The sequence below is a fragment of the Mastomys coucha genome, unplaced genomic scaffold (assembly GCF_008632895.1).
Source record: "Mastomys coucha isolate ucsf_1 unplaced genomic scaffold, UCSF_Mcou_1 pScaffold13, whole genome shotgun sequence".
In the NCBI taxonomy this organism is placed as follows: Eukaryota; Metazoa; Chordata; class Mammalia; order Rodentia; family Muridae; genus Mastomys; species Mastomys coucha.
In genome coordinates this window covers 9,598,183-9,622,463 of record NW_022196895.1, presented here as the reverse complement: position 1 = coordinate 9,622,463, position 24,281 = coordinate 9,598,183, and the positions used below count along the sequence as shown (strand labels likewise).

Sequence of the window (24,281 nt, the reverse complement as noted above, 5' to 3'; positions counted from 1 at the left end):
AACATTCTCTTTTCTCTGGAAATGTTCCACCTCAGCCAACCAGTCTGTTCCTCTGGCTTCATTTCATCTCCCTAAGGGATTATTTTAGAACCTGTGATTCTGCCCCATGCTTTTCTTGAGGCATCCGGGTCCTTCTGGGAGCTGCCTTGATGCTTCAGGTCTCTGATATCTGCATCTATAGACAGACTCCCCGTGCTCTACACTGAAGCCCTGTGCAGTGTGTGTCTGCATGAGTGCTCAGTTACTTCACACTGGGCTCTTCTTGCCTTCTGTACTTAGGAGTAGGAATGTAGTCATTGCTTTTTCTCTAAGCTTCATCCCTCAGGCATTTTCCTGGCCTTTTAGAAATTCTACTTTGACCTTTAGACTGGGCATGTCCCATTGAACATCATGATCTCAGTTTCGATTTTGTCAGAACCTTGTCTTTGTGAGGTTTTCGCTGTACCTCTCCCAAGCCCTCAGGCTACAGAGTAGCTTTCCATTCTCCCTTCATTATTTGGAATCTAGAAATGTTTTCTCTGTAGGGCCTTTTACAGTGTTGACTACATGAGGAAAGCCAATAATCAATAAGAATTCGGGGAGGTACCGAATGGTTCTCGGTGAGGGAAATGTAAGTGCAGTGGGTGTTTCTTCAGTCACCAGGGACACCTCAGGGCTAGAGGGAGAGTTCCAGATCTTGAGGCATGAGGAAGATGATGAATTGTTTCTGTGTCTGCAGTGTTACAAAAGGCAGGTGGCCTTGGATGGGCCAGAGAGCAGCACAGCTGGGCTTACAGAAAGTTCTCAACTATAAGGAGCGCTATTCTGCAGTGCCCCAAAAACGTTGAAGTAGTCCCTGCCTTGTCTCTCTGGTGTCTCAGTGATGTCAGTGGGGTAAGCGCAGACACCAGTCCCTGAGGGTGCCTTTGACTCTGAGTAACACATTTGGGTTTTGATACTAGTTCTTTTTCTGAGCATTTGCTTTCTACGCCTGGAGGTGGCTAAGTAGACTTGGAGCCCTGATTTAGGAAGTCTGATTGTTCAAATGCGATCTCATCCATTTTATTTATTTTAAAAATGATCTATTTTGGTCTTTGAGAGAAGATGTCAGTATGCTGGTCTTGAACTCATCATGATGCTTTCTCTTCGGCCTCCTCAGTGTTGGGCTTACAGGTATATGCTGCTGTACTCTCCTCTTTGCATTTTAAAATTGGCCTTTTTGTTGTTAGTTGTGAAGTTCTTTGTATGTTCTGTGTACAAGTCTCTTACCAAATACATGATTTGTAATTTTTTTTTTCTGAGACAGGGTTTCTCTGTGTACCCTGGCTGTCCAGGAACTTAACTTTGTAGACCAGGCTGGCTTTGAACTCAGAACTCTGCTAGCCTCTGCCTCCCAAGTGCTGCGATTAAAGGTGTATGCCACCACTACCACAATTTTGCTAAATAGTTTTTACCAGGCTCTGAGTTCTTCATTTTCTCATATGAAATATTTTCATGAACCATTACCTCTAAAGTGACACGGAATACTGGTGTCCTTAAAAAAATTCCTTTACTAGAATACTGCTGCTTTTCTTGTTCCCTTATGTGTCTCCTATGGCCTTATCTCCTGGAGAAAGCGAGGGAAGAGGATTGTTCAAGGCCAACGGCGGGAAGGCCCAAGCTGACTAAGAGGAACTCGGTCTGGAAAGAAATAGGCTGAAATGATGGTGGTTGTCATATAGTAATTAAGATAGTAGATATATTTTTGTTATAGTTTAAACATTATTTAGGTATCTCTACTGTATAAATACTTAAAAATAATGTAGGAGATTTTATGGCCTTAAAGGAAGGAGGAAAAGTATCGGGCAGCCTGACAGGTCCTACCTCGCTCTGTGTGCTTCCGGGTGAATGTGGCCACCCGGCCTTGGGGCAGGGATCCTAGGGTATGGCCATGTCTGTTGTCTGGGTCCTCCACGTCACTGCTGAAGGTTGTGTGGTGTTCCAGTGCTGCTGGACTTACGGATTAATCCATTACTAGTCATCTGGAAGCTCCAAAGGTTAACCACGCAGAGTAAACACGAATAGTATTTACTTGCTGAATATTGACTTCAGGAAATTGTTTTAGTATAAACTTCATTCAGTGTGATTTGTCCCAAAAATCTGTCCACTTTAAAAAATATTTAAAATATTAAAATTACTTTATGAAAATGTAAGTGTTCAAGAAATTCTTATTCTCATCAGGCCTTATAAAAATGAATGAATATACTGAATTCTCTCTAAACTGTGATTTTGTTTGCTTACATAACTAGTTTAATCATACATTATTTTAATAAAATAACTAGATAATTTATCTTAAAGGTTTTCTTAGACTTAATTATTCCTGTGTTATGTGTGTGAGTGTTTTGCCAGCATGTGCTAATGTATACCATATTCACGCGTGTTGGAGCAGGGATTACGGATGGTTGTGAGCTGTCCTAGAGATGTTGGGAAGTGAACCTGGGTCCTCTCTGTAAGCAACAAGTGCTCTTAACTGTCGAACTGTCTCTTTAGCCCCTAGATAATTTACTTTTAAAAGTCAACTAAAGAAGTTGGCTATATATTGATTGTGGGTTGGGAATTGTTTAAGCAATTATAAGTTATTAGCAGAATTTTTATAGGCATAATTGATTTGATATGACAATTCTTACATATTTCTTTCTATTTTAGAAATCATGGCAGTCACTAATTTGAAAAAGGATTGTCATATAATAAAGTTATCACTTAACAGCAACTGAAGTAATTTCTCTATGTGTCTAGGAGCTGGTACTGCTTCTTTTAGAATACAATGCTGACACGACAGTTGTAAATGGAAGTGGACAGACAGCAAGAGAAGCCACCCATGACAAAGAAATCAGAAACATGCTTGAAGGTAAGCATAGTGTCTTGTTTTATTATTGCATAAGCACGGCTCTATAGCACCCGTGTAGATGACTGCAAACCCTCTGTTGCTAAGGCCATTGCAAAGCCATTGTTTACATGTCATTTTGTTCCCTCACTCTGGTAGTTACTTGCTACTGTGGTGTCATAGCTGGCAGAAGCAGCCTAACGAAGTGCTCACAATGTGAAGGGGGTAAAATCTACTCTGGCAGGAAGGCATGGCCGTGGCTCCATGGTGCTGGGAGCCTGTGGGAGATTGCTCTTTACTGTGGAGGAACAGGAAGCAGAGAGACAGCCAATGGGGCTGCTTAGGAAACTCAAGACCCATTTCAACTACCCTCTTTCCTTTGCAAGGTCCAACCTCAAAGGCTCCAGGGCTCCCCAAACACTGCCAGCAGCTGGGGACCAAATGTTCAGATATGAGAGACTGGGGAACATTTCACATCCAAGCTGAAGCATTTACTTCATGACTATTAAAATCTTCACTTATAAAAGAACATAGCACGCTAAAAATATGGTTTCGGTGCATAACAAGATGAGGGCTAGAAAATTCAGACACGAGGCGCTGTGGCTTAGATCAGCTGCTGTAGCATGACAATGAGGGCTCCCTGGAGGAGGTGGAGGTGCTGCCTAGCCTGAGCTGTGTCAGTCATTCCACACAGCAGGTTTCTGTCTCTTCGGCTTCCACAGGGCCTCGCTATGCTGTAATACCAACACTCTTTCTTGATGGATTGGTTTAATTGCTATGGACACCAGAGATTTAATTGCATTAAAGAAGATATATGAGCCCTGAATAGTGCAGAGAAATATCTCCACTGCAGTTTAAAACAAAACCATGTCTGTGTTTAGGTAATAGGGTTAGTCTTTGATAGTCCAGGCTAGACCAGGTAATTTCTACTTTGCACATAAGGTCTGAGAATTACAGCTGTGCCTTCACACATATTCTGTTCCTCTTTCTTGCAATTCAGAGAAGGGTGATACAACTTTGTATTTAAGGGTGCTAACTTTGTAACTGTAAGTATTAGTATTTTTATTCATGTGAAATCTACAGTCTTGCTTGTAACAGTTTTCTAATCATTTGAAATCTTCTTGCTTATTCTGTAGTTTCAAAAATAGCAACTGTTTGTGTGGTACCTGTATTAGACACTTGGTTTTTCGAGACAGGGTTTCTCTGTGTAGCCCTGGCTGTCCTGAAACTCACTCTGTAGACCAGGCTGGCCTCAAACTCAGAAGTCTACCTGCCTCTGCCTCCCAAGTGCTGGGATCAAAGGTGTGCGCCACCACCGCTTGAGAATTGTTATCAACAGGTACTGTACATATTGGTGGGTTTGGAGTGATCTTTCTCTGCACTGGTCACATCCAGCCGCCTTCTTCTAGCTGATCTTTGAGGGTGACATTTTGTCCCACGTCTCTAGGTCAGTGCTTTCACTTGACCTCACTGGTTTCTGTGAATAGCCAAATCCACACTTGTCTTCTCCCAGTCATTGTAGCATGCGGTGGAAGGGCTCCTGGCTCATATTGGATATGGTCTTTGGCTTTTAACACATAGTGATCTATCGACAGGTGAGATAACTGTTTCTGATCCTGGCCTGTCATGGGAACCCAGGACTGAGCTTTTCCTGATAGACTGCATGTTGGGTTAGTCTGCCAGGTGGACATTTGATAGGGCATTGTAAAGACATGTTCCTAAGGCTCCTCTGAAACCCAAGCTGTGCAAGGCAAGGACTTAGATGATTTCACAGGTAGTGCCATTTGTTAGCTCATGTGCTTCTAGCCTGGGAAGTAGAAGATAGAGACTTGATTGAGTGATTCTGTTCTGATGAGATCACCTTCTGTTTTGGGAAATAATAAAAAAGGACGGCAAGTTCTCGTGCTTCACCCAGCTACTCTCAGCCCCAGTGGTCTTGCCGGCCAGCTCTTATGGAGACTGATTTAAAGCTCCAATATCTCTCTACCCAGCTCCTTAAGTTCCCACTGGCTACCACACCAGCCCCAGGCTTCCAAACCCCACAGCCTTTGTGGTACACATCTGACAAACCCACGCTATGCTGCCTTACCATTCTCTCTTGAACACGGTAGAACCACTTCGTGAAGGAAAACTCCACACAAACTTAGTTCAGAAACAATGGTAACTCAGTCACCGACACAACTAGAATCCTAATCTTGTAAGCCATAATAAATCTAAATCCTCTACTGGACATATAAGCCAGGGGACACTAGTAGCTACGTCTTGCCTTCTCACTATCTGTCCACCCCAGAAGTCCCACCTACTCACCCAGTGAATGGTTGCTTTATTCATTTTGGGAAGGTTCACAAGAAGTCACCTATGAGACTCATTCTTAGTTCCAGTGAGCCCCTCCTGGGAAAGCAGAATTAACATCAAAATACAGGCCTCACCAGGGCCATCCACAAAAACCTTCCCCAGATATAATGCCACTTGTAGACAGCATTAATTCACCATTTACATATTCCAGGAAGTGCTGGGAACAGTTCACCATAATGATAGGTAGACCAGAAACCAGACAACAGGATAACGTACAGAGACAGGAAATAGAGGTGTACACACCTAAATATCTAAAATGATGGTATTTAGAGAGAGAGAGATAATCTTATTTGTGGTAGAACAGAGAAACTCAGTTTTGAAAAACAAAACAAAACAAAAAATCCTAGTACTGTAAACTCTAAAATACATGGATACCCAAATGTCTTTTATAAAATAGTATTTTTTTGTTGTTGTTTTTGTGGAACTTTAAAGTGTGCAGAAATTACTTTATAATAAGTTATTTATTTATGTTTTGGTTTTTCGAGACAGGGTTTCTGGAGACAGGATTTCTCTGTATAGCCCTGGCTGTCCTGGAACTCACTCTGTAGACCAGGCTGGTCTCAAACTCAGAAGTCTGCCTGCCTCTGCCTCCCAAGTGCTGGGATTAAAGGCGTGTACCACCACTGCCCGGCTATAAGCTATTTCTATAAGTCCATTTCAGACATATGATTTTTTTAAAAATTTCCTCTCATTCTGGAGGCTACCTTTTCACTTTTTAAAAAGTTCAATTTTATATGGACATGTTGATCTATTGATGAGGAACCATTGGTCTGCTTCCCACTCACCCTTTGTTCTTCTGTTTTGTTATTCCTAGTCTAATGTCACTAAGATGTTCTGTCTTAAGAGTTCTGTCTTTTATAAGCCTGTGCTCCATTTCGAGGTAAACTTGCATATGCTATGAGGGGGTCCTTTCCTGTGTAAGTAAGTGCCAGTTGTCCTAGCACCTTTCTGCAGAAAATTCCTCTGTCCTCACTGGACAGTACTGATGCCCCCATGGAAAATCAATCTAATAGTCTCTGGAGTATTCATGATACCTATATAGTGTGATGCTATGTAAGCAGTTGTGTCGTACTCTGGGAACACTGGCAAGAAATGGTGTTCAGAACAGACTCTTTGTATCTATTTTATTTAAACCTATGATTGGTTAAACCCAGAGATAGAACCCATGAGTGCTAAAGGCTGATTCTGTAATGATAAACATCAGAAAATACAGCACTAATAGATAAATCGAGGGGCTGCGAAAGATGGCTCAGCAGCTAAGAGCACTTGCTGCTGTTCTTACAGAAGACCCAAGTTCATCTCAGCACCCACATGGTATAGGCATATGCGGTATATATATGCAGGTAAAACATTCATGCATATACAATAAAATAAATCTAATGTACACACTGAACATCCCCAACTGAAATTGGAATGGCTCCAAATTCTAAAACATTTGGATGCCATAATGCCTAAAAAGTTAAGGGCCTTTGAGTATTTCTAATTTTGGATTAGGAACACTTTCATATATAGATTTTGTCAGCTGTCTACATGACATCTCCCAATCTGGATCTAATGCATACTTTCCCATTGTACTTGTATCTCTGAGTTGTTGTTGTTTGAGATAGCATACCACCTTCTGCTTTATGTAAAATTGACTGTTTTGAAGAGGGCTATGAATGAGGAAGGGAATGTGGCCTTGAGTTTGTAGCCTGCTTAGTCTTTTTAGTGAGTTCCAGGCCGGCCGTTCTAGGCCGGCAGAGCTCCACAGTGAGACTTGTATCTCAACAAATATGTGTGTGTGTGCATGAGAAGAGGGAAAGACAGTTGTGCATTTTAGTTGACTGTCCTTCAGTCTGAGTATTTTTGGTCCATGTGATTAGATACAGGGCATATAATGGGGCAGGAATACTAAGCAGGTGCAGCTTATCTCTTGTGTTACTGCATTGTATTAGAAAACACAGGAGTGATTCGTGCTGCTAGTGAGAGTGGACACTGACTCACCCTGGTCATCAAAAGTTCAAATTGTTTATGCTAAGTCTTTCTTCTAAGCTTTATTTATTTTATGTATGTGTGGATGCTGCCACTGTCTTCACACACACCAGACGAGTTCATCAGATCACATTACAGATGGCCGTGTGCTACCACGTGGTTGCTGGAAATTGAACTCAGGACCCCTGGAAAAGCAGTCAGTGCTCTTAGCCACTGAGCCATTTCTCCAGCCTCCTTACTAAGTCTTATACTGAGTAAATCCCTAGTATCTTTGAATTGAACTCCCAAATCTAACAGTATTTGAATTTTAGTTCAAACATTTGTATTTTTCTACACTGTGATCAAGTTACTTTTTTTTTTTTTTAAAGTATTTGTTTTTATTTATGAGTTTGTGTGTGTCTGTATAATGTGTTTCATGTATATATGGTGGGTACTTATAGAAGCCAGAAGAGGGTATCAGATCCCCTGAAGCTGGAGTTAATGGGTGGCTGTGTTGTCCAGTGTGAGTGCTGGGAACTCAATTCAGGTCCTCTGATATCTTTGTAATGAATTTCCAGTCAGATCACACCTGGCTGTAGAGCAGCAGTTCTCAACCTGTGGGTCGCACCTCCCCATCCCACCCCAGCGGTCACATATCATAGAGCCTGCATATCAGATATTTGCATTAAGATTCATAATAGTAGCAAATCATTGTTACGAACTTGCAATGGAATAATTTTATGGTTGGCAGTCACACGACTATGTTAAAGGGTCACAGCATTAGGAAGGTTGAGAACCATCATTCTCAACGATTAAGATATATTTTTTTCTCTTGCAGCTGTGGAAAGGACTCAACAAAGAAAGCTTGAAGAATTGCTCTTAGGAGCAGCCAGAGAAGGAAGAACAGCTGAACTCTCAGCTCTGGTAATGAGAAGCATTATTTCTTATATGGTAGGAGGGTTTCCCCTTAACTGTTAATTCATAATTCAGTGTCTGTGAGAGAAAACCTTTTATCGAAGTGTGATTATACACAAGTGTCCAGCAACTCAGGATGGGAATAGTTTAGGAGGTTCATATGCTGATATATCTCTAGATTTCTGATTTATCTCCTCACCCGCAATCAAAAATCTGATGATTAAGAATCCAGTTTTTCATAGTAAACAGTTAAGGTAAAGAAAATTTAATTTTTTTTCAAATTAAGTCCATTTAAAATAAGAAAAAATTACAGAATCCAGTCAAAGAGGAAGTTTTCCTCATTTTGATGAACAATAAATTCTGAAAGAATATTGTCCTTCTAATATACCGAGAAGGGACAGCGTTTAGATCAAGGGCTTAGATCAAGCCGAGCAAGCTGGCAGCTTTGCCTACTTTTCTTTTTTTCCTAGGAGACCTACTTTCTTGTTTCCATTTCCTGCGTGGTCTCATTAAATATGAAACTCTAAATTTGTTCTGAATTCAAGACTGAAGCATTACCATTTGCTTTAAAGTTATTTTAGCTCACTTGAAAGCATTTCTTTGGTTTCTAAGTATAGTACCTGCAACATTTAAAAATTTTTTTTAAATGGAGACTAGAGATTTCTAAAGCAGTGAGATGGGAAGGACCAATTCGGCAGAACCTTGACATTTACGCTGCTAGCATCTTGTGCTTAAGTTCTTCTTGGGACTCTTGGTTGGTGCTTGATTTATAGTTTTGCTGAGTGCGAAATGCAAGACTGTAGGGAATAGGCAAGTTAGTGAGTGACATCTTAATGTGAGGCATCGGTGGGCAGCACTGCTGCTTGGAGCCAGGACGCAGGCCTCAGACCTCACACCTGCTGAGGACGAGCCTGGGTCAGCTGCAGAGTAAGTGGGAGGTGCACAGCCTGCAAAGCTGCCATCCCTGCTGTTTGCGGGGCTGCTTTGGAGCCTTCCTGCATGTCATGAGAGAAGCTTGTCTTTGGTGTATAATCGCATTGCCTTCCTGTGTTAGCTCAGCAGGCCCAATCCTCCTGACGTGAACTGCTCAGATCAGTTAGGAAATACTCCCTTGCACTGTGCGGCTTACCGGGGCCACAAGCAGTGTGTCCTGAAGCTTCTGAGAAGTGGAGCTGACCCCAGCCTGAAGAACAAGAACGGTGAGCATGCCCATGACAATGACACTTATCCTTGGTTGTTTGACTCCACGGTTCCATTGGATGCTCTCCTCTTTACATAAGTACAAGAATGGTATCTTCTTCTCCCTTAAGACTTAACTAGTAATGCACTCCACACTCCAAATGAGACCCTGTTGAGAAAGCTATTCCTACCGTCAAGGAAAGACAGCTTCATTGATTGCTGTTGTTTGTAGCAGTTATATACTATAAGGTTGCCATCACTGTGGAATTAGAGAATGTGGGAGCACTGCTTTAGGAGAACCCAGGGTTAGAATATCAGCAGCCTCTTATGGCCTTTTCATCTAGCGGTCAGTACACAGCCTTGCTTTGTGAGTGCTACTGTTTAAGATCCCCTTCTGTAATATGGTGCTGATCCATTAACATAGGTCACAGCCAGCAGTACTTTAATCTGAGTGCAGCATCTCTTAACTTAGGGTTTCTCCATAAGGCGCATCATAAGCTTGCACATAGAAACACTGTCCAGCATTTCAGCATGGTCCTTTGGGGCCATTTGATATGAGAAAGTAAAAAAACAAAACACACTTGAGACATGATAGTAGGGACTCTTGGCCATCCCCAGAGGGACAGGAGAAAGCCAACTTTTACCTTCTTCTACTTTAGCTTGTAGAGCAATCTGGGAAAGCTAGCATTGGGTGTTCCAAAGTTTTTACTGCTTTGGAAATATCTGTGAATGTCCAAAAAATTGCCCCAAATAATTGACTTTGCAGTTAGACATCCTTTTTAACAATAGGCAGATTTGGTGTGTACTGAAGCATTCTTAAGAATGGTGTAAAAAACTGTTAACCTTTGGAATCTTTCTGTGCATTTGTGCTTTTGTTCTGGGCATCCGGTTGCTGACCTGGATGCTGCTGCACATGCTCAGGTGCACATGACACTTGGAGTTGCTGGGCTCCTGGTAAAAGCACTGATGGGTTTAGACTGGAATTCCCTTCTATGCAAGTTAATTTGGAGAGAGGTGATGTTTTTTTCCATTAAGGGACAAAGATGTTTCATGCGTTTTCTAGTGTCCTATTGTTCCACTCATTTTCTTTTGCTCTGATAACACACACACACACACACACACACACACACACATATTTTTCTTGTGAAATTGCTGGCTATAAGTTCACGTAGGTAGGAAGCTGTTCACTTAGTTCTAAGTGTGCTTTATTGAGTTATTCTGGTATGCCTGGACCTGCAGACCTCAGTCCAGAGATGAGGCTGAGATTTCATCCAGTTGGCAGCAGCTCAGAATTTATTTTTGGCATTAGGGAAGACTATTATGAACGAAATCATACTGCCATTTTTCTCTCTACCGGAAGGCTAGGTTCTCAAAAGGGCCCTGCAGACACATGGGGATATCAGAATTGGCAGACCATTGTCTTTCTAGGTGCTGTGTAGAAAGACTGGATTGATGACAGTTCTCAGTGAACATTTTAAAAAGGGTTTTTCTTCTCACTCAAGGAGCAAATGTTAGTAGCCCCTACTTCACACATCAGCAGTTCTGTTAATCTGCCTCAGAACAAAGTCAAGCTCCTGATCTTTTCTCTAGATTAAAACAATGGCCTTTCTCCTTTCATCCCTTCCCACCCCTGGGTTATCCTCAAGCCATTCCAGAGAGCAAACCATTCCCTTGATAAATTCTTCACTATATTAATACAAGATAAAGACTCCATAAACAGCCATGTCATAGGTGTACACTTCTGAGTGTATTAAGGATGGCTTAATTATGCCCTTCAAATTATAATTGTATGGTGTATGGTTTAAATGAAAATTGTCTGACATATAAATTTCTTTTAGTAGAGTTGATAAAAATTGAAGCACTATAATAGGATCAGTCAGTTATATTGTAATTTCTTAAAGTTTACATTTAAACACTTTGATAGATTTAAACATTAGTCAAATCATATTACTTCTCATCTTGAGACCTTCCAGAGGCCTCCCATTGTGTCTAGAAAAACACAGCTCACTAACGGTTGCTCACAGACATCTAGCTCTGTGAACACCCGCTTCTTGTCTCTTGTGCTGTCTCGTTTCTCTCTTGGGGCCTTTGCGTTGGCTGTTGCCTGAGTCGTCACAAGATCCTTTCCAGTAACCATCGCTTACTCAGCGAAGTCATCTGGGACCAGTCTCTCACTTTCTGTCTGAAGTGCAAGCTATTGTCCATCGAATCTGTCACTAATTATGTTAGCATACCATCATTTATTTCCTGTTAATGTCTCTTTTAGTATGAATTTTTTACTGTGTCCTGTGTTGTTCGTTGTAAATCGCTGGCTGGTGCTTTATAATGGTGATTGACACATAACAAATTTATTGAGAAGTAGTAGAAACAAATGTGACTAATACATACCAGGTTTTTTTTGTTTTGTTTTGTTTTTAAAAAGAATTGAACAGTTGGGCTGGAGAGATGGCTCAGTGGTTAAGAGCATTGGCTGCTTCTTCAGAGGTCCTGAGTTCAATTCCCAGCAACCACATGGGATGGTGACTCACAACCATCTGTAATGGGATCTGATGCTCTCTTCTGGTGTCTGAAGACAGCTACAGTGTGCTCACATATATAAAATAAATAAATCCTAAAAAAAAAAATGAGTAGTTAACCGACAAGTTAATGTAAGGCTTAATCAAACTGACTATGGGATAAGAAGTCTGTATTGTTTTAAGCTGGTAAGCTTGTGGTAATCTGTTCCATCCATCATTTATGGACAGAAAGCCTGCCCGGTCACAGGACCTGCGCAGAGTGTTCTAAGGCCAGTCAGGTTTCCTGACTTACCAGCTGCCTCCCAGGACGCCTTCAGGATCTGAGAGGGGCTTCTGGCAGGTGATGTTGGTTTTATTTTTTGCTGGCGGGGATGAGTTTTTGAAAGCACAAAGGAGCATTATATGGTACAGTTGGAGCAAATTTTGTTGTGCGGTTGACATCGTGACAGTTTTCCTTGTATGTCACACAGATCAGAAACCTCTTGACCTTGCCCATGGTGCTGAGATGAAACATATTCTTGTTGGCCATAAGGTGTGTACTGATGGACTAAATCTTACCTTTCTAAGCTTCTAAGGCATGGATTGATGGATTGAACTGCTAGATTTCTAATTCCTTGAATGTCTGAATTTCTAATTTCCTAAAGCAGTAAGTCTTTTGAAAAGATTTGAATGAATGCTTCAGCTCTGTAGATGCATCATCTTTAATGAAATGTGTTTCCAGCAGGTTGTCCACAAAGCACTGAAACGCTATGAAGGCCCTCTCTGGAAGGTAGGAGGGGATGCGTAATGCTTTGTTTTGTTTTGTTTTGTTTTTTTTCCAATTTTTTCAGACTTACATCATGTCCCTGACTGACCATGATTTATGAGTGTTTTACTTTTTAGTTCCATATAAAGACGTGAACTTGGTAGCATCTATACTCTGACTTGGAATTTTTAATCTTTTCTTACCTTGTGCTTGGGCAGTGCTAGTAAGCTGCAGTTCCCAATCAGCCACATGGCCATGAGGGCGGCAGCTGACACTGCGCACTGCATATTTTAGCTCCTTTTCTTCGTGCACACAGCATACATTGCCAGGCACGTGTAGACTCAGAAAATGCTCTGCCACCAAGATAGACCCATAGCCTAGCTTGTGTTTGTGAATCTTAGTGTTGCTATAAAAGCCCATCTATGTATGTTCTTGGGACGCTTTACAGTTTATTATGGAATATGCTTCCCTGTGAGAGAGTTTTGTTCAGTTGTAGCTAAGGTAAATATGAGTGTTCTGAGCTCAACTGTACTGCTGGATAGCTTAAGTACTAAATCCTTGCTTGACTCAGTTTTTTGAGTGGTTCTGTGAATTGAATACAAGGCCTCCGTGTGCTAGGTAAGATGTCTGTGCACAGCTATATTCTCAGCCCTTAAATGAATAGTTTTAGTTACAGTATTATCAAGTCAGGAGGGGTTTATTGGGCTACACCCCTCCCAAGCTGACATCTCTATAGATGATTGATATCTTACTTGTCCATTTCAAAGGCCTCTTAATATTGTATCAATCACTTCATTTAGGGTGATTATACTTTAAAGTGAGTAAGTTTAACAGAGAGTAGAAGAAAATATTTTTTTCTCATTAAGTCATAATTGCAATATTACTTTTGTTATAATCATCAAATTATGGGAGACTTCACAGAAAGTTAGTTCCTGAATTGTCCTAGAAAGAACATTTCCTGGTGTAAACATTTCTATGTATTTTAGAATTTAGTTATTTTCTAAAATAAATCATGGTAGTGCTTTACTACAATTTGCATCCACAAGCAGTCTGTGTATATGAATTTTTTATATGTAAGTATATTATATAAATGATTTAGGTAACTCTTTTTAGACATTCAGTCATAACTTTGAGGCAATTGTGTTTAAGATCCAGAACTGCTGTTTGCTGTGGACAGTCCTGAACAGAATGATTAGAGCCATAAGCTGTGACCTTACCAGTGTGGCATTGTGTTCTGTGAGCTATGTTCACATCAGTGCATTTAATATCTGAGCTCAAATTTATTAAGGTATATTGTTCAGTCCTCCTGTCTAGGTAGAAGTCTCAGATATGTCTATTTAAGCTTAATTACTTTTCCTTAGTTACATATTTGGATCCAGACACATCAGCATGGAAAATTTTTGTCCTTTTCCTTTAGAGTTCAAGATTTTTTGGCTGGAAGTTATTCTGGGTAGTGTTAGAACACGGAGTCCTTTCCTGGTATAGGAAACAGTAAGTATTATCCTTATACTTACTAAGTTTTAGAATATAACATTTAAAATATTAGAAGTTTTCATTTAGGTCTTTTTCTTTGCCTTGATTTAATTTTTGTTTTGAAGGCCTGATGCGGTCCATAATTCTTACCGCCAAGGATGCAAACACCTGACTCAAGCGGTGTGCACGGTAAGATGAGATGTGTGTTTGTACAGACTATGAAGTCAGTGCTGCAGTGGATTGTCCAAACATTGCAGACTCTAGAGAATCCATGGGGTACTGGGTTTTCACATTTGAGAACAATTGATGTTAAAGATTCTGTTTGTGCATGTGCAGGCTCCACGTCAACACTGGAGGTACACGAGTATCTTTTCTATGGGTAAATCTGGATGGTGGAAACTTCTCTGGGATCACAATAAAACTTAAAGCTGTGTCAGAATCAGTTCCTTGTACTCACTCCCAGCTGTTTCACTTTCCTCTCTAGGAGACTGAGATTGTGCCAACGTGGAGCCCAGGCACATCTAGATGCAGTAGGGTTGTGCTGTAGCAGCCTGCCTGCCTGCCTTCAAGAGCGCTTGTCCTGCTCTCTACCTCAGTGTGCTCTGCAGCGCCGCTGTACGACCCTTTGAGAGGTTGTAGGCTGAGTGAACTGCCCCGTCAATTCTGAACACACTATGAGCAAGTCGGTCCATCCCCAGGCCCCTCTATCTTGTCCTCACTGGACACAGCAGACTGAGGCTCTGCCATCTCACCCTGTCCTTCCTGTCTGCCGCCTTGCTGCCCGTTCTCTCATACCCCTTGGTTCTGCTCTACACCAAGGTTCTTATTCTACTGCGATCTTTTATTAATTTATTTTTATAATGTGAACTTGTTAGTTTCTCCCACTTCGTTTTCAAAACTTTACCTTCTGTGGAATTGACGAGGTCCTGTTGTGTTAGGCTTCTGCCTATTTTATAACTCCTAATGTCTTGTGTAGTGGTCTGCTTACAGCTTTATCTGAGTTGTATCAGGAGAAGATAAAGAGACTCATTGAATACTCAAATGAATCAAGCTATGTTCAATTTCTTCTTTCCTAGGGTAGACACCTAGGTTGATTGAGATTTTTGTTTGTTTGTTTGGTTGGTTGGTTGGTTTTGGTTTTTGTTTTTTTCAAGGCAGGGTTTCTCCATATAGCCCTGGCTGTCCTAGAACTCACTGTGTAGACCAGGCTAGCTGGGAACTCAAAAATCCGCCTACTGGCTCCCAAGTGCTGACATTAAAGGCATGCACCACCACTGCCTGACTGATTGAGATTTTTTTTTGTACAAGTATTCCTATCCTTAACTGTCCTTTAAAAATTACCATACAATATCTATAATATGTAGAACATAACTAACTATTTTACACTGTGACATTAAGTACACTTAATTCTTCTGCTAGTTTTGAATAGTGCGCTGTCCCAGAAGACTTCCTCTTCCAAAGGGCAGTCTATTGGATTCAGACTGTTCACCCTCAGCGTCTGCCATCCAGCCACTCTCTATCTTGATGAACCTGATCACTCCAGGTTCCATACATAAGTGGAGTCATGCTTGTGTTTTTGTGATAGCCTGTTTGACATAGCGCAATGTCCTCCAGATTCATCCGTGTCTTATTATGCCATTAGATTTCCTTTTTACAAAGTCCTATGTCTTTGTATACATATGCCACGCTTTCTCTATTCCTTACTCAGCTCTCAGTGGACATTTAGTTCTTTAAATTTCCTGACTACTGTGGACTGTATCTACCCATGTAAGGAGCATGGGTAGAAATTACTTTGAGAATATATGCCTAAAAAATAGACCTGACGGCTTACATTGTGCTCCCAGCTCACCAACACTGTGTGCTGTTCTTTGGATTGTGGGTATCTTTAGGTGTGAGCTGTGGTACCTCAGTACAGTTGACATTTGCCTTTCCCTGTCTTAGTGGGGTGTGGCGTCTTTTTAGGTGCATTTTGATCATCTGTGAATAGTCTTTGAAGGAATGTCTGTATAAGTCCTTTGCCTGTTGTTCAGTTCAGTGGATGATTTTTTTCTTGTAGGTGTTTTTTATGTATTCTGGATATTTGTGCACATAATGATCTGGTGCTTCTTCCACTCTGAATGGCCTCTTCATTTGGATGATGGTGTTGTCTGACATACCGAGGACTTAGATTTTTGACCCAGTGTGATTTTCCTGGTCACCTTGGTCACTCTGCCATGGTGCTTTGTCTAGGACAGCATTTCAGGTACACTGTCAGTTTCTCTCCCTTATCTTTTCTTTCCTGAATTTCATGGATTGCATTTTAACATTTTGAGCCAATATACCTAGAGTTAACTTTTGTACATGGTGTAAGGCACAGATGCAGCTTCATTCTTCTGCTGTGGATACCCAGTTGCACTCACACTGGGGTTTGGAGTGTGTCCTTCCTTTCCATGACTAAGTGGTCTTGGCATACTCTTCTAAAGTCCCTTGCCTGTACGTGAGGTCTGCTTCTTTCATTGACTCATGTACCTGCTGGTGTCACACAGTGTTGTTCACTGTGGCTTTGCAGCAAGGTTGGTTTTTTTTTTTTGTTTTTGTTTTTGTTTTTTGTTTTTTTTTTTGTTTTTTTTGTTTTGGTTTTTGGAGACAGGGTTTCTCTGTATAGCTCTGGCTGTCCTGGAACTCACTCCGTAGACCAAGCTGGCCTCGAACTCAGAAATCCACCTGCCTCTGCCTCCCAAGTGCTGGGATTAAAGGTGTGCGCCACCACTGCCTGGCTCTTTGCAGTGAGTTTTAAGCTGAAAAAGTTTGTTCATTGCTTACAAGATTGTTTTGGCTATTTTTGAACTGATGAGTGTCCATGCTGATTTTTAGGGTGGGGCATAGCTCATGTATTTTTGAATGCTGTTATTTGGGTTGGTTTCATCACACAGTATTTTCTGATTCTGATTCTTCTTCTTCTTCCTCTTCCTCCTCTTCTTCTTCTCCTTCTCCTCCTTCTTCTTCCTCTTCCTCCTCCTCCTTCTTCTCCTTTCTCTTCCTCTTCCTCTTCCTCTTCCTCCTCCTCCTCCTCCTCCTCCTCCGCCTCCTCCTTCTCCTCCTCTTCTTATTTCCTAAGTACCATGTGCCCTTCTTCTGGCTTTTACACTCTTTTTTACCTTTATGCAGGGTTTCCTGACCTTGATGGTGGTGGTTAGGGGTTGATTGTGGTGATTACAACACAGATGTTCTCTTTACAGCTGACCATTAGACTGCCACCTATTCTCATTGCTTAAACTATTTATGAACCTCTGCAGTTCTTGTTGCCCTCTGCAAATATGAAACTTCTTTTCTTCCAGAGATGATAGCAATAGTAATTTATGAGAATAAACACAGTTGTTAAGGAAGTAATTTGATGGGCACATCATCTTCATTTAGCAAAATGACAGCAGTGTCTTCCCTATGAGGACCTATGAAATCCCTAGACATTATATTTTCACTGTGGTCATAGTGCCAGATGAGAATTCCCTCCTGTGGGTCAGGGTTAAGATCTAGTCAGAGGGTAGTTGTGACCGCTGTAATAGGCTTTCAACTGTGCCCTTGGGAGCATCTTGTCTGACCTGTTAGTAGTACTGCATTCAGGGTCTACGAGTGGGTAAGGACAGTTGGCTGACTCGTCCCCAGCAGCCTCATAAGTCTTTCAGCATGAGTGCCGCCCCAACAGGGAGAATGCTTTATGTAGCTCAGGCTGGTACTCACTGTGTAGGGGAGGAAAGGTGACCTTTAATTCCTGATCATCCAGCCTCTATGTTCCCAGTGCTAGGATTGTAGGCATCACCACCATTCGTGGCATTAAAACAACATCAACAACAGCAACAGCAGCAACAACACCTCAAACTTTAGTTGCATGGGTTTAATTTGTTTCTCATAGTTTGATGGGGTTTTGCTTGGGTACTAGGATTGGCCCTGGACTTTCTTGTGCACACTGTCATAGTTTCTTAAGGTTGAAACTTAAAATAGGAGATCAGTCTTCTTTACTAACAGATCCTTTAAGCCATGTTTTACTATTGGTAGCTGATTTTGTTTTACCACACACTAGCTTTGGTAGGCTTTAGTTCATTATCATTTAAACTATTTTCTAATTTCTGTTATGATTTCTGCTTAGAGTCAGTTAATAATTCTAAATATTAGAAGTGTGAGGTTTAACACTCAAGTAATTGGGCTTTTTTGATTATCTTGCTCTGGATTAATGATTCCATTTTGGTTTAGAACATACACTGTATGATTTCTATTCTGTCAGACTTACTGAGGCTTGTTCAATAACTGTACTTATGCAATGTAGTAATAGTGCATTTGTACTTGATGCTGGGAAGATAGATGGCTTAGCAGCTAAGAACATTTGTTGCTTTTGCAGAAAATATTTATTTATTTCCTAGCACCCCATGTAGTGGCTATTACCAGGAGATCTGACACTCTCTTCTGATCTCTGAAGACACCATACACAAATGTGGAGTATATATATACACACATGCAAAAACTTCATACACAAGGAAGAAAGAAAGAAAGAAAGAAAGAAAGAAAGAAAGAGAGAAAGAAAGTATTTTGTTATTGTTAAGTAATATGTCTTCTAAGTTGAGTCATGCTGGTATTCACATCATTTGTTTTCTCTAGTTTACTGTTAGTTATTATCAGTTGATGAAGTATTAAGAGCTCTACTTGGGCATGTGGAGCTCTACATCTGTGGCTGTCATTGATTGCATACTTGTTGATGATGCTTTCTTAATTGACATTTTGTTTTAAAATTGATTTTTGTCTGATGTTAATAAGACCAGCCTGGCCGTTTGACTACTTATCATTTACTTTGAACCTTTCTGTATTTTTCTTCTATCTCTTGTGGGTGGTATGTATTTTCTATTTAGTTTCTATTTCCATTCTGACAGGTTTTGATTTTTAATGAATCATTTTCAATGTGTTTTTGCTTCCTTCCTTCCTCATGTTAGGTCACTTTACAGTGACATTCTTAGTATAATGCATGCTATATCCTGGCGAGTAGATTCTGTTACTTGTCTTGCTCCAGAGTATAACCTCTCATGTCTTGAGCAGCCTCTGGTCTCACTTCAGATTGGCCTTGTCTGGGTGAGTTGTTTTGAATCTGTGACGTGCGGTTCCCAGATCAGCTAGTGATGTGATAGACAGGAATCTCCACATTACTCTCGGGAGATTGGCCTGCTCTCTTGAGTGTTTGTAGCTGTCCAGCTTTGCCTTATTAATTCTCAAAGACAGCCAGGCAGCTGTCCCACCTGTGCCCTTGAAATACCTTGGGCCACGGGAATGATTCCACAGCTTCTGACTGTGGCTCCTACAAGCAAGCACTCAGCCCTATCTGTGTGGATGGCCGTGGCCATTCCAGTTCCTTCTGTATCAGGTTTTGATTTGGGTGGGGACAGCAGACAGTTGACAAAGTTGTTTCATAGTTGTTTCCTACTGGCATTACTGTGGCAGAGCCTAGGAACAGAAGTCTAACCTTTTAAATCCCTTCCATTTCTAATTCTTTATTAAAAAAGAGTTATTCCTAATTCTTTTTACCTCCTCTAACACCTCATCTTTAACCCTACCTACCAATTATCTGTTCATACTAAAACATTTTCTACATTTGGCGCAGAGGAAACATTCAAGAGTGGTATGAAGAAATTGGAGCTTTCATATGTACAGGATTTTATTGCCTAGGTACATATTAACTTATATTTAATTGCTAGTAAGCCTAATGCCACAAAGGCAGTGAACCCGAAGTGTTTTCTAGAATGAGCAAGCTGATGGCAGGATTGGTGTGGATAAGCTGCTGTGGGGCCTTGAATCTCCTGGGGAATCCACTTCCCCTGACATTTATCAGCCTTTCAGATTGCACCACCAAGTGTTCTTACGTTGTGCTAAAGTGTACATTTGTGAGGGATAATTTCAGGGACATTGTTTCCAGTGAGTGAACATTGCTTTCTGATTTCTTTATGTGCAGGTGAAGCCTACAGATAGCTGCCTCTTCTCTATTCGATGCTTCGATGACACTGTTCATGGCTTCAGGGTTCCTAAGAACAGCCTACAGCAATCAAGAGAGGTAATCTACGCATCGACTCATGGATCTTTCCCAGAACTTAAGAATGTAACTTAGACAGAAATAAATACATAAATATTACTTAGAACTTTTAAAGTAAGTAAAATTTATGTGTGTGTGTGTGTGTGTGTGTGTGTGCGCGCACGCGCGCGTGTGTGCACGCGTGTGTGTCTGTGTGTGTGTGTGTGTGTGTGTGTGTAAGAGTACAGCTCTGTGTGGAGGCCACAAGACAACTCTTGGGAGTCTGTTCTTATCTTCCCTCTGGATGAAGCAGTCCATTGTTTTCTGCCCTTTGTAAACTCCAGGCTAGCTTCTGGGTGGTTCTCTTCTCTCTGATCCCATCTACTACAAGAGTGATGTGGTTACAGATGTGAGCTGCCACGTCTGACTGGGTTCCAGGGATCTCACGCACGTCCTGGGACTTGTCTAGTGAGCACACTACTCGTGGATCCAGCTCAACCTTACTGTTTTTAAAATAGGGTTTTGGCTTATTCATTTCTGTGTGTTCTCACTTCATGTGTCTATACACAATCATATGTGTGCAAGTGCATGTGTGTGCATGTGGAGATCAGAGGACAACATGGGGGTTTCTCTGTATAACCTTGGCTGTTCTGGATCTAGGTCTATAGACCAGGCTGATTTTGAACAGAGATCCGCCTGCCTTGGCTTCCCAAGTGCTGAGACCAAATGTGTGCGCCACAATGTTTGTTTGTTTGTTGTTGTTGTTTTTTTTGTTTTGTTTTTATAACTGGGACTGTTTTACAAAGGCTTTGAACATTGGCTTCACGTCTTTGTGCTGATGCAACCATTGTGCCATCTTCCCAGCCTGGATGATACTTGCTTACTGGGAGTATCATAGTTAAAGATGCAACCATTGCACCGTCTTCCCAGCCTGGATGACACTTGCTTACTGGGAGTATCATAGTTAAAGCTCGGCAGAGGAATTTTAGTGGTAGGCAGATATTTTCTGCTTATAATTTTTTATTTTAGCTCATACCTACTTAGGGAAAAAACAGATTAAATAATTATTTAGAAGCATCTCCCTTAATTTATAAGGAAACCACAGCATGGAAAAAAGTCGCCCAAGAGTGTGTGGTTTGTATGTCAGAATGTGTGTTCTGAGTGTAATTACAGTATACACTAAACCTGCCTTCCTCTCCCTCCATTTCTCCATCCTCCGCACCTTCCTACCCGCCCACCATTATATTCTTTTCTTTTCCTAAAATCTAGGCTGTTTCAAATTTCCAGCTATTGTGAGTAGAATAGCAGTGAATGTAGATGAGCAAGGGTCTGTAGTATAATGTCGAGGCCTTTGGGTATGTGCCCAAGAGTGAGGTGGCTGGATCTTGAGGTAGATCTATGTATGTCTAGTTAATACACCAGCAATGAATATGTGTCCCCTTTTCCCCACTCCTCACTAGCAGGAGGGGTCATTGATCTTAACCATTCTGACTAGTGTAAGCTGAATCTCAAAGTAGTTTCCATTTCATTTCTCTGATGACTAAGGATATTGAACATTATTTCTTTAAGTGTGTCTCTGCCATTTGTGCTCCATCCTTTGAGACCTCTGCTTAATTCTGAACATGGGTTTATAAAGTGAGCTGTTTTCTTGATCTTAAGAGTTGTTTTTTTCTTTTAGTTCTGTGTATATTTTAGATACCAACCCTCTGTCAGATGGATAATTGGCAAAGACTTTTTTTTCCCTATTTTGTAGGTTTCTTTGTCCGAATGATGGGGTCCTTTGCCATTAAAAAGCTTTTCAGCTTCATGAAGTCTCATGTGTTGATTGTTGTTCTTAGTGCCTGTTCTGTTGGTGTCCTGGTCAGAAAGTCCTTTCCTTTCCAGTGACTTCAAGGCTGTTCTTCACTTTCTATTCTACCACATTCAGGATGTCTGCTCTTGTCCCTGATCCACTTGGACTTAAGTTACCAGAATGCTAAATATGGGTCTGTTTTTATGCAACCACCTGGTTTGCACAGTACCATTGTTAAAGATACTGTCTTGTCTCCAGTGTGTATTTTTGACTTCTTTGTGAAACTTCAGGTTTACATAGGTATGTGGACTTATGTACGGGTCTTTGATTCAGTTCCATTGATCAATGTGTCTGTTTTTATGCCAACACTATGCTGTTGGTTTTGTATACAATTTGAAATCTGGGATAGTGATAGCTCCAGCAGTTTTTAAATTACTCACTATTGTTTTAGCTATCCTATTTCTTTTGTGTGTCTGTGTTTCCAGATGAAGTTGAGAAATATTTTCCAATTTCCATGAAGAACTGTATTGGAATTCTGTTGAATCTGTAGATGCTTTTAATAGAATAGCCATTTTTATAACTTGCATTCTACTGTACCATGAGCATGGGAGATCTTTCCATGTTCTGGCAGCTTTGATTTTTTTTCCTTCAGTTTCTTAAAGTTTTTATTACACAAGTCTTTCACTTGCTTGGTTAGTCTTATCAAAGCTTTTTTTAAATTTAATTTTTGAGGCTATTAAGAAAGGTACTATTTCCCTGATTTCTTTCTCAGTCTGTAATTTGTTTATAGGAAGGCTATTAATTTTTAATGTGCTAATTTTGTATCCATACATTTTGTTGAAATTGTTTACCAGCTATAGAAGTTTTATGGAGCTTTAGGATCTTTCGTGTATAAAATTATATCATCTGCAGATAAAGATATACCTTGACTTCTTCCTTTGCAATTTGTAACCTCCAGATCTCTTTCAGTTGTCTTATTGCTTTAGCTAAGACTTCACATTTTATATTCAATAGCTATGGAGATAATTCTTCCCTTGTTCTTGGTTTTAGTGGAACTGCTTTGAATTTCTCTTTGTTTAGGTTGATGTTGGCTGTAGGCTTGCTGTAAACCACCTTTATTATGTCGAGGTATATCTTATGAATTCCCTAGTCTCTCCAGGACTTTTACTATGAGAGAATGTTGGATTTTTGTCAAAGGCCATTTCTGTATCTAATGATCATGCAGTTTTGTCTTCAGTTTGTTTATGTGGTAGATTACATTTATTGATTACCAATGTTGAATCATCCCTACGTCTCTGAGATGACACCAACCTGATCATGGTGTATAATCTTTCTGATGTGTTTTTGTATTCTGTTTGTAAGTATTTTGTGGAGTTTTTGGCATGTGTATCGATAAAGAAAATTAGTCTGCAATTTTCTTTCTTAGTGGGTCTTTATGTGGTTTTGGTATCATGGTAATAGTGGCCTTGTAAAATGAACTTGGAAATGTTTCTTCAGTTTCTATTTTGTGGAATAGTTTGAGGAATATTGACATTAATTCTTTAAAGCTCTGGTAGAATTCTTGTACTGAATTCATCTTATCTTGCTCTGGACTTTTATTGGATGGAAGACTTTTAATAACTTTTTGCTAGGGGTTATTGGTCTGCTTAAATTGTATATTTCATCTTGTTTTAACTTTTATAGGTTGTATATATCAAGAAATTTATCCATTTCTTTTAGATTTTCCAGTTTGGTGGAGTACAGTTTTTTGTTTTTTTGTTTTTTTCTTTTTTCGAGACAGGGTTTCTCTGTATAGCATTGGTTGTCCTTGAACTCACTCTGTTTACCAGGCTGGCCTCAAACTCAGAAATCCACCTGCCTCTGCCTCCCAAGTACTGGGATTCAAGGCGTGCACCACCACTGCCTGGCTGAAATACAGATTTAATTCTAATTTAATTAATTTTTTTATTGAAAATATTTTTTTCTACATAATATATTTTGATTTTAGTTTCCTCTCCCCCAGTCTCTCCCTGATCCTTCCAGACTCCCCACAAACCCAAATCCATACCCTTTCTATTATTAGAATTATTAGAATACAAATAGGCATCTAAAAATAATAATGAAATAAAACAAATAAACTGGAATAGGATGAAGTATGTAATTACCAGGAGAAAAAGCCAAAGAAAAAGTATATGAAACACAGATGCAGAGAAAGAAACACAGATGCAGAGAAAGAAACAGATGTAGAGAAAGAAACACAGATGCAGAGAAAGAAACAGATGCAGAGAAAGAAACAGATGCAGAGAAAGAAACAGATGCAGAGAAAGAAACACAGATGCAGAGAAAGAAACACAGATGCAGAGAAAGAAAGAGATGCAGAGAAAGAAACACAGATGCACAAAGATCCCTTAAAAGTGCAGCACTGGCCTGGGTGGTGGTGTCGCACACCTTTAATCCCAGTACTTGGGAGGCAGAGGCAGGCGGATTTCTGAGTTTGAGGCCAGCCTGGT

At 40.5% G+C, this 24,281-nt stretch overlaps 1 protein-coding gene across 5 annotated transcripts in view; it reads left to right on the top strand.

The window, feature by feature from the left end:
• Osbpl1a (oxysterol binding protein like 1A) overlaps positions 1 to 24,281 on the top strand; it is a 195,909-nt gene that overhangs the window by 28,138 nt on the left and 143,490 nt on the right. For 4 of the 5 annotated variants that reach the window (XM_031364997.1, XM_031364994.1, XM_031364998.1 and 1 more), the window contains 8 exons: positions 2,755 to 2,866; positions 7,986 to 8,071; positions 9,117 to 9,261; positions 12,228 to 12,289; positions 12,479 to 12,526; positions 13,920 to 13,993; positions 14,101 to 14,164; positions 19,944 to 20,042. In XM_031364997.1, coding sequence (XP_031220857.1) covers positions 2,755 to 2,866; positions 7,986 to 8,071; positions 9,117 to 9,261; positions 12,228 to 12,289; positions 12,479 to 12,526; positions 13,920 to 13,993; positions 14,101 to 14,164; positions 19,944 to 20,042 — 690 coding nt within the window. The remainder of the gene's footprint in view (positions 1 to 2,754; positions 2,867 to 7,985; positions 8,072 to 9,116; positions 9,262 to 12,227; positions 12,290 to 12,478; positions 12,527 to 13,919; positions 13,994 to 14,100; positions 14,165 to 19,943; positions 20,043 to 24,281) is intronic. The other variant, XM_031364995.1, reaches the window with a different exon arrangement.